An 11,080-nucleotide genomic window follows, 5' to 3' on the forward strand; every position below is an offset into this window, starting at 1 on the left:
AAAGTGCTTCCTGAATGAAATTCATCAAATTATTGTGCTCTCTTCCTGTTACTGCTCTATGATACTGAAATTATTATCTAAACCAAAGGGGGAAATATGTAGATAGTGGTATTTGCCTATGTGAAAAGTGGTTTGGTAGAATTCCATTACAGGCACAGAAAAAAAAAATTCTACCACTCTAATAAGGAAAAAAAATAGATTCAAAAATCACTAGGTTGAATTCTATTAAAGTCACAGTTTGTCTATGAGGATAAAATTAATAATGATTTCAGAATAATCTTGTAAATCTAAATACTGTACAGATGATTTATAATGCAAAGATCAAAGCTAAGAGTTCATTTGTTTACTTTGCTTATGCCTCTCATCAGGTGTCTTCCATGGGTGACAGGGAAACAAGCAATCACTCAGAAATGACTGACTTCATTCTCATAGGCTTCAGGGTGGGCTATGAGCTCCATCTTCTCCTCTTCCTGATATTTCTGCTTGTCTATGTCATGATCCTTCTAGGGAACATTGGGATGATGGCCATTATCATGATTGATCCCCAGCTGAACACACCAATGTATTTCTTCCTAGGCAACCTCTCTTTTGTTGATCTCTTCTATTCGTCTGTTATTGCACCCAAGGCCATGAGCAACTTCTGGTCTGAAAGCAAGTCCATCTCCTTTGCAGGCTGTGTGGTCCAGGTCTTTCTGTTTGCACTCTTCCTTGCGACAGAGGGATTTCTCCTGGCAGCCATGGCTTATGATCGCTTCATTGCCATCTGCAACCCACTCCTCTATTCTGTTCAGATGTCACCACGTCTCTGCACTCAGTTGGTGGCTGGATCATATTTCTGTGGATGCATAACTTCAGTTCTTCAAACCAGCATGACATTTACTTTATCCTTTTGTGCTTCTCGGGCCATTGACCACTTTTACTGTGATATTCGCCCACTTCAGAGATTATCTTGTTCTGACCTCTTTGTCCACAGAATGCTCTCTTTTATCTTGTCTATCATCATTATCTTGCCAACCATCATAGTCATTGTTGTTTCTTACATGTATATTGTGTCCACAGTTCTAAAGATTCGCTCCACTGAGGGCCGCAAGAAAGCCTTCTCCACTTGTAGCTCCCACCTGGGAGTCGTGAGTGTGCTGTACGGGGCTGTCTTCTTCATGTACCTCATCCCTGACAGGTTTCCTGAACTGAGCAAAGTGGCCTCCTTATGTTACTCCCTAGTCACACCTATGTTGAACCCTTTGATTTACTCCCTGAGAAACAAAGATGTCAAAGAGGCTCTTAAAAAACTTCTAGAGAAGAAAAATGCTATTCTATGAATCATATTTCTGTTCCAACAGTTGTATTGTGGCTATGACACCTCTTGTAACCAGTAATGTTATTCTCCCAATCGTGACAATAATACTCTTAGTATCTTTTTCCAGGTGATGTACCCTTGCCAAATATTACTATTTACCCCCCCTGAGACATCATTAATCCTGAAAGTCCTGGATATGGGAGATGTTGTGGATGTTAGGGAAGGATTTTTAACAAGGAAATCTTTTACTCATCTCCAATATAATTTTATTTCACCAAATCAATGTGTATGCCATAGTGTTGAACAATGTTGCCATACTTTATTATACCATCCAAACAAATCCTGGTTCTCAGAGCTCCATGACTCAGGACTCAAACAGTGAGGAAACTACTTCTCCAGGAGGTGAGAGAAAAGGAAAAACAGTCCGTCGATAATCAGTATCCAACTGAACGCCTTGAACACTGGGAAGGTTGAAGCACATCAGATAAGGCCAAGGAACTTAATTGGAGCTGAGCTTCAGGAGGGAGTTGGGGCTGGGGGTAAAATACAAGGTCTGAAAAGACCTGTAAGTGTTGGAATTTCTTGGTGGGGGGAACCCCAGGATCGAAGGGGCAGCCTGTCTGGGGCAGAGCCCAGAGGCTATTGAAGCAGTAAACTGGTACATAAAACTCATGGTCTGCCAGCCATGCACAAGGAACTCAAAACATAAATATGTCTGTAAGAAAGGTTGTGTAAACTTCGACCAGGAGCTTTATATTTGTGAATTCCAGGCAGAATCAAACACAGGAATCCTACAGATGCCAACTGTGAACTCTAAATTGAGTCTAGCAAATCTGGAAATTTTTTGGCATGGAGACCATTTTGCCTGGGAAAAATACAGATCAGAGAGGCCATAGAGAGCCCATGTCCCCCTTTCCCACTCCATTGACTTGGCAGTGAGCAGGATCTGCATAGGGAGAAACCAAATAGGGCAGAGAGACAGAGATTAGTGCTCCAAAAGCAGCTTTGCCTAGGGGTAATACAGATCAGAGTTAATAGAGAAAGCCCTCAGCCTCTATCTACCCCTCCAATTGAACCAGGATCCAGCAGCACACAGAACCAGCAAAAAGCAGAAACTGAATGGGATAGATTAACTGAGCTCAGTGCTTGAAAACACCCATTGGGAAGCAAAAAGCAACAAAAAACCTCCCTCACTATCCCTGAAAAACAGAACCCTTGAAGGACACACTCCCTCAGCCCATGGATGGTGCCTTGTGGAGAGTAGTGGGATACAGCGCTAGATGCATGTTGATTTATTAATGCCCCCAAAGCTCCTCATAAAACACATCTGAGAAATACAGACCAAATCCCCGCCCCTGAGAGCTTCACTTGCAGTAATACATTGTGCAAATTCCAAACAAAACTCAGGAAATCAGACTGTCAGCATATTCCAGAGCTCTTTACACCATCCCACTGAGAAGGGAAGCTGAGAACAGAAAGGCAGTTGGCACAGAAATCGGGCAAAAAAATAAATGAAACCTTTCATTGACTATTTTGCTATTTTATTTTGTTAAGATTTGATTTGTTTTTGAATGTGTATTGATTAACAAATGATGGACAGTTATGCATTTGTACACATATATATTTGTCTCTGTTGTTCTTTTTGGCTTTTAACATTTCCTTAAGGAAGCTTTTTTTCTTTTCTTTTTTGTGCTCTGTATTTTTTCTGGAATATTAGTTCTTTGAGTAGCACATTTTTGGGTTGACTTCCTATTAACCCTCTCATAAGTCAGTTTTCCTTTGTTTTTACTTCTCTCTTTTTCTTGCCAACAGCCAGACTCTATTGCTCACCCTCTCACTCTTCCTTTAACTCTTTTACTTCTATTGTTAAAATTCTTGTTTTTAAAATATTTTTTAAGGTTTTCTCCTCTTAAAACACATACTATGTCACCCCTGAATATGCCCCACTCACCTCTTAAATCTACAAACCTTTTTTCTGCAACCCCATCTCTTTTTCTTTTCCTGTTGAAAAATTATGTTTAACTGGATTCTTGTATGTATTCTTATATCCTCATTTTTTTCATTTCCACCATTTTATTTGAAGGCATTTATTTTTAATGGATAAATATTTCAAATACTAAGATGTTTGATTAGTGTATATAGATTTTACTTTTTTAAACCTTTATTTCTATTGTGTATATTTTTCTTTTATCTTTCTTTTAATTTTTTAAAAAATGTTCTGTTATTATTTCCTTTTTATCACTTATTGTTTTCCTTCAACTCTCTTTTTCTTTTTCTCTGCAAAGAGCAAACCTCTATTGTTCTCTCTTCCATTTTTTTTAAATTAACCTATATTTTTGTTTCTCCTCATAATTTTCCCATTATATGTCACTTCTGTTCTATCTCTGGTCATCACATGAAATTGGAAACCCTATGTAAATTAACTGTTTTTACAATGGGCAATAACTGATCATATTATTTCTGAGTATTGTAACAATCAAGATTGTAGATTTCAGTGCAAGAGCTATTTTATATAATGCTGTAAATTGTTTGCATCTGTTTCTGTTACTATCTGACTCCCCCTAAACTGTGAGGTACAAGAAATCTTTAGGGACTCTATAATTCCACAAGGTAGAAATCCTACAGTCTCAAAATATCTATTAGATGGTAGACACACAAACATCATGAAAAAACAAGGGAAATCACCTCAAATAAACCAAAATAAGTCAAAAACAGAATCTATCAACAGTAGAGTGAAAGAAAATTTGGAGAAGGAGTTTAGAATGTTCATGGTTATACTGATTTGTGAGGTAAAGGACAATGTAATGGAGAAAATACAGGTAACAACGATCACTTCAATAAAGAGAGATTTTGAAAACAAACAAACAAACAAATAAATGAAGTCCTGAAAATGAAGAATCAATATATCAAATAAAACATTCATTGGAAAGTATCACCAGCAGACTAGACCACCTGGAAGAAAGCTCAGTCAAAGAAGATAAAATATATGATCTTGAAAATAAAATTGAGCATGGATAAAATATGTTAAGAGACCTTGAACTGAACCTCCAAGAAGTATGGGATAATACAAAAAGACCAAACGTAAGATTTATCAGGATAGATGAAGGCTCAGAGATACAAACCAAAGGAATACATAATCTTTTCATTGAAATAATGTCTGAAAATTTCCCAGACATTAAGAATGAAATGGATCATGGTGCACAAGTTTTTTGATATGCTTTTGTATTTGATTCGACAGAATTTTATTGAGAATTTTTGCATCCAAGTTCATTAGAGATATTGGTCTGTAGTTTTCTTTCTTTGAAGTGTCTTTGTCTGGTTTCGGGACCAGAGTGATGTTGGCCTCATAGAATGAATTTGGAAGAGCTACTTCTTTTTCTATTTCTTGAAATAGCTTGAAAAGTATTGGTATTAATTCTTTGAAGGTTTTGTAGAACTCCGCTGTATACCCATCCGGTCCAAGGTTTTTCTTGGTTGGTAGTCTTTTTATGGCTTCTTCTATTTCTTACTTTGTTATTGGTCTGTTTAAATTGTGTGTGTCTTCCTGTCTCAATCTGGGCAGATCATATGACTTAAGAAATTTATCGATATCTTCACTATCTTCTATTTTATTGGAATATAGGGTTTCAAAATACTTTCTAATTATCTTCTGTATTTCTGTAGTGTCTGTTGTGATATTGCCTTTTTCATCCCGTATGTTGGTAATTTGAGTTCTCTCTCTTCTTCTCTTTGTTAGCATGGCTAAGGGCCTGTCTATCTTATTTATTTTTTCAAAGAGCCAACTTTTAGTTTTATCAATTTTTTCAATGGTTTTTTTTGTTTCAATTTCGTTGATTTATGCTCTAATTTTAATTATTTCTTGTCTTCTACTACATTTGCTGTTGTTTTGCTCTTCCTTTTCTAGGTTTTTGAGGTGTAGTGTGAGTTCATTTATTTGTTGGTTTTTTCTTCTTTTGAGGAAAGAACTCCAAGAAATGAATTTCCCTCTTAAAACTGCTTTCATTGTGTCCCATAGATTCTGGTATGTTGTGTCTGTATTATCATTTGTCTCTAAGAATTTTTTTATCTCCTCCTTTATGTCTTCTGTAACCCATTGATCATTCAGTAACATATTGTTCATTTTCCATGTGATGTAGGATTTTTCCTTCCTTCTTTTATCATTGATTTCCAATTTCACTGCATTATGATCTGATATGGTGCAAGGTATTATCTCCACCCCTTTATATTTACTAAGAGTTGCCTTATGGCATAATATATGGTCTATCTTTGAGTAGGATCCATGTGCTGCTGAGAAGAACGTGTATCCACTTGATGATGGTTGATATATTCTATATATGTCGGTTAAGTCTAGGTTATTGATTGTGCTGTTGAGTTCTATAGTTTCTTTATTCAGTTTTTGTCTAGGGGATCTGTCTAATGGCGAGAGCGGTGTGTTGAAGTCACCCATAATTATTGTGTTGTGGTCTATTTGACTCTTGAACTTGAGGAGAGTTTGTTTTATGAACGTTGCAGCTCCATTGTTTGGTGAATACAAATTGATAATTGTTATGTCTTGTTGGTAGAAGGTTCCTTTTAACAGTATATACGATCTACATATTGTGGGGTCGGGCTCCAAATTCCTTAATAGGACGCCCATAGCCCAAGAGTTAATAACAAGAATAAACAAATGGGACTTACTTAAACTAAAAAGTTTTTTCTCAGCAAGAGAAACAATAAAAGAGGTAAATAGAGAGCCTACATCCTGGGAAAAAGTTTTTACCCCTCACACCTCAGATAGAGCCCTAATATCCAGAATATACAAAGAACTTAAAAAATTAAACAATAAGATAACAAATAACCCAATCAACAAATGGGCCAAGGACCTGAACAGACACTTCTCAGAGGAGGACATACAATCAATCAACAAGTACATGAAAAAATGCTCACCATCTCTAGCAATCAGAGAAATGCAAATCAAAACTACCCTAAGATACCATCTCACTCCTGTAAGATTGGCAGCCATTATGAAGTCAAACAACAATAAGTGTTGGCGAGGATGTGGGGAAAAGGGTACACTTGTACACTGCTGGTGGGACTGCAAATTGGTGAGGCCAATTTGGAAAGCAGTATGGAGATTCCTAGGAAAGCTGGGAATGGATCCACCATTTGACCCAGCTATCGCCCTTCTCGGACTATTCCCTGAGGACCTCAAAAGAGCGTACTATAGGGATTCTGCCACATCAATGATCATAGTGGCACAATTCACAATAGCTAGACTGTGGAACCAACCTAGATGTCCTTCAATAGATGAATGGATTAAAAAATGTGGCATCTATACACAATGGAGTATTATGCAGCACTAAGAAATGACAAAATCATAGAATTTTCAGGGAAATGGATGGCATTAAAGCAGATTATGCTAAGTGAAGCTAGCCAATCCCTAAAAAACAAATGCCAAATGTCTTCTTTGATATAAAGAGAGCAACTAAGAACAGAACAGGAAGGAACAGCATGAGGGAAAGATTAACAGTAAACAAAGACGAATGGGGGGAGAGAAAGGGAGAGAGAAGGGAAAGCATATGGAAATGGTAGGAGACCTTCAATGATACACAAAATTATTAGAGGTTGTGAGGGGCAAGGGAGAGGGAAAAATAAGGGGAGAGAATCGAACAATAGCAGAGGAGGTAGAGAGGGAAGATGGGAGGGGAGGGGAGGGGAGGGGGGATAGTAGGGAATAGGAATGGTAGCAGAATAGAACAGTCACTAATATGCCATTATGTAAAAATGTGAGTGTGTAACCGATGTGATTCTGCAATTTGTATTTGGGGTAAAAATGGGAGTTCAAAACACAATTGAGTCAAATGTATGAAAGATGATATATCATGAGCTCTGTAATGTTTTGAACAATCAATTAAAAAAATATATCTCCCCCCAAAAAAAAGAATGAAATGGAATGTTAAATACAAGAAACTTACAGAACCCCAAATATACAAAATTACAACAAACCCACACCAAAGCACATTATTATGAAGATGACTAATATACTGAATAAGGATAGACTTCCAAAGGCTTCCCATGAAAAAAGTCAAGTAACAGAGAGAAATCAATTTGGATCTCACCTGAACTTTCAACCTAGACCCTTAAATTTAGGAGGTCTTAGAATAATATATTTCTGAAAGAAAATGGAAACCAAACAAGAATACAATACCCTGCAAAACCAAGCTTCAGATTTGACAATGAAATAAAAAACTTCCATGATAAACATGTTAAAAGAATTCACAAATTGAAAGCCTGCACTACAAAACATACTCATTAAAATATTTCATGAAGAGAAAATGAAAAATAAAAGTGAAAACCAGCCGTGGGAGGAACTACACTAAAATAATAGTCAATCAAAAAAAGCAATTTTAAATTAAAAACCAGAAAGAATTCCAAATGACAGGGAACAATAACCATTTATCAATAATAATATTGATTGCAAATGATCTAAACTCGTCAATCAAAAGACATAGACTTGCAGACTGGATTAAAAAACTAGAACCAACTCTATACCATCTCCAAGAGATTCACCTCATAGGCAAAGACATCTGCAGGCTGAAGGCAAAAGGGTATGAAAAAACTTACCATTCACATAGATTTTACAAATAAGCAGGGCTTTCTATCCTCATATCTGATAAAGTGGACCTCAAGTCAAAATTAATCAGAAGAGACAAATAAGGACACTTCATACTTCTTAAAGGAACTCATACATCAACAAGACATAACAATGTTAAATATTTATGCCCCAAACAATGAAGCATCTACATACATTAAAAAAAAACCCTCATGATTTCAAGAATCAAATAGATCACAACACAACAATACTGGGTGACTTCAATATACCTCTCTCACCAGTTGATAGGTCTTCAAATAAAAAAAAAAAACTAAATAAAGAAGCCATATAACCGAGAGAGAGAGAGAGAGAGAGAGAGAGAGAGAGAGAGAGAGAGAGAGAATACCTTGCATTCTATCAGATCATAATGGGCTGAAATTAGGAATCAATAATAAAATTTAAAAAAAAACAGAAGCTATTAGAACACCTGGAGACTAAGTAATACACTATTGAATGACCAATGAAGAAATCAGAAATGAAATAAAAAATACTTAGATGTACATGAGAATAGTGACACAACCCATCAAAACCTTTAGGACACATGAAGGCAGTTCTAAGAGGAAAGTTCAGTGCATTGAGCTCATTCATTAAAAGAACATAAAATCACCTAATAAATAACCTAACTTTACACCCAGAACCCTAGAAAAAGAAGAAAGAACAAGCACCAAAAGCAATAGAAGACAGGAAATATATAAATCAGAGATAAAATTGAAACAACAACAACAACAACAACAAAAAACAACTCAAGAAATCAGTGAAACAAAAAGTTGGTTAGCTAACAGAGAGAAAACGCAATTACTAAAATTCATGATGACAAATGAAGTATCACCGTGGACTCCACTGAAATACAGATGATAATCAGACACTACTTTGAAAATTTATACTCCAATAAAATGTAAAATCTTGAAGAAATTGAAAAATTTCTAGAGATATTACCTACCCAAATTGAGTAAAGGGGACATAGAAAATTTAAATATATCAATTTCAGGCAATGAAACTGAGGATGACATCAGAAATTTACCAACCAAGAAAACTCCCAGGGTGAGATGGATTCCCAGCTGAGTTCTATAAGATCTTCAAAGAAGAGCTTATACCAATACTCCTCAAATTATTCCATGAAATAGAAAAGGAGGGACCCCTTCCAAACTAATTTTATAAAGCGAGTATCACCTGATATCAAAACCAGAAAAAGAGACATCAAAGAAAGAGAGCTTCAGACCAATATCCCTGATGAACATTGATGCAAAAATTCTCAATAAAATCTTGACAAAATGCATATAAAATATATCAAAGAGATAATGCTTCATTACAGGATGCAAGTTTGATTCAACATACAGAAATCAGCAAAATGTAATAAACCACATCAAAAGACTTAAAGACAAGAATCACATGATTATCTCAATAGATGCAGAAAAATCATTTGATAAAATACAACATCCCTTCATACTCAAAACATTAGAAAAACTAGGGATAGTAGGAACATGCCTCAACATTGTAAAAGCTGTATACACTAAACTCAAGGCAACATCATTCTAAATGGAAAAAGATTGAAATAATTCCCTTTAAAAACAGAAACAGGCAAGGATGCCCCCTTTCATTGCTCCTATTCAACATAGTCCTCAAAACCCTAGCCAGAGCAATTAGACAAAAAGAAAAGAAATTAAAGGGATTCAAATAGGGGTAAAAAAGAGCTCAAACTATCCTTATTTGCTGATGACATGATTCTATATTTAGAAGACCCAAAATCTCTACTAGAAAGCTTCTAGAAGCCAAAAACAAATTCAGCAAAGTAGCAGAATATAGAATCAACACTAATAAATCAATTTCATTTCTATACCCTGATGATGTACCAGTTGAAAGAGAAATCACAAAAACTATCCCCCTCAGGGAGTCCATCACGACCTCAGCGCGAGCAGTAAGGCTGCAGCCCCAGCTGCACGACTCTATCGGCCCCATCTCCTTCTCCTCTCCGCCTCTCCGCCTTGCTTCTCCCCAGCTGTCTCTCCTCCCAATCTCAGTCTCTAAATCTAGATCTCAATTTCTTTCCCCCACCCCGCCCGCTCTCCCGCGTGTCCGGTACCTGGCCGGCGCGGCCCCGAGGCGCCGCCTCCCCTCCCCCAACCCACACCCCCTCCCCGGGGGTTCCGAAGGCCGCTGCAGCCGCCGCTGCCTCCCGCGGAGCACCATAGAGCAGACTCTTCACCGTGCGAATGAGCTGCCAAATTAAATGAAACAGCTGATAAGATGAGTGACAATTTAAAATCCAAGTGATCCGAGAACACGCACTGAGCCCTGATCCGCTGAATTCAAACTCCCGGTCACCTGCTTCCCGCAGACAAACAACTATGACTCGGCATTAATTCATCCGGCTGAAACAACTGGTCAGCCCTTCTCATCATACGAAGGTAAATGCCTACCGAGCCTTCATAAGTAGTGGCCACAGGTTTGAAACGGGGCTTGGGAGAGAAGGACCCACCCGTTGAATTGGTCGCCCGGCAAAGGGAAACGACGTCATCAGACTGCTGCGGAGGAGATAACTTCGTTGAAACCGGCAGCTAAAGGTGTGTGATCCCATAGCCTTCCCTCTCCACACATCCGGAAAACCTTAAGGGCCCCTCCCAGCTCTCCCGTAAGGGCCCCTCCCAGCTCTCCCGTGAGTGCTACAGCCAGCCCGAGGGAATCAGAGGTGGTGCGGACCCGCGGCGCGGAACTACCGCTCCCACCAGGGCTGACTGCTGAGGTCTCTTGCACCAGCTACGGGGAAGTGGATACCGGAGGGAAAGTAAAATCCGCTGAGGATTCTCAGCCCCAAGCTCTACAAACTTAAGGTCTGAGGGAATGGCAAACTGGAAGAGTGTGCCCAGTCATTCATGAAAACAGGGCTCCTGGGAGCAGCAGACCTGGCGTGTAGCCAGTATTGTGGTGAGAGGGGTCTGGCTAAAGAAAAAGTGGGAAGTGACTAGACACAAGAGGAGGCCCTAGGCACTCAGGATTGGAGACTCGCCCAGTCTGGGAGCAGCTGCTGCACAGTGATTGGTTCCCGTGTATTGACAGGAGAAACTTGACCCGGTGGGCACAGCGCCATCTACTGGAAGAGAAGTTAATCAAACTCTAAGAAGGCATTTATTAGGTTTTTTTTTTTCTTTTTTCTT

General features: G+C 38.2%; 1 protein-coding gene across 1 annotated transcript; it reads left to right on the forward strand.

Annotated features, from left to right (window-relative positions):
• Positions 1 to 339: 339 nt before the first annotated feature.
• LOC308658876 (olfactory receptor 9K2-like) lies at positions 340 to 1,319 on the forward strand (the record flags this gene model as incomplete). The annotated part of the gene is made up of 1 exon (XM_081311786.1): positions 340 to 1,319. Exon 1 carries the CDS (start codon positions 378 to 380, stop codon positions 1,317 to 1,319), a length of 942 nt encoding a protein of 313 aa, XP_081167912.1. The 5' UTR covers positions 340 to 377.
• Between the last annotated feature and the right edge of the window lie 9,761 nt (positions 1,320 to 11,080).

Source organism: Spermophilus citellus, assembly GCF_964194105.1.
Source record: "Spermophilus citellus genome assembly, chromosome: 10".
Lineage (NCBI taxonomy): Eukaryota > Metazoa > Chordata > Mammalia > Rodentia > Sciuridae > Spermophilus > Spermophilus citellus.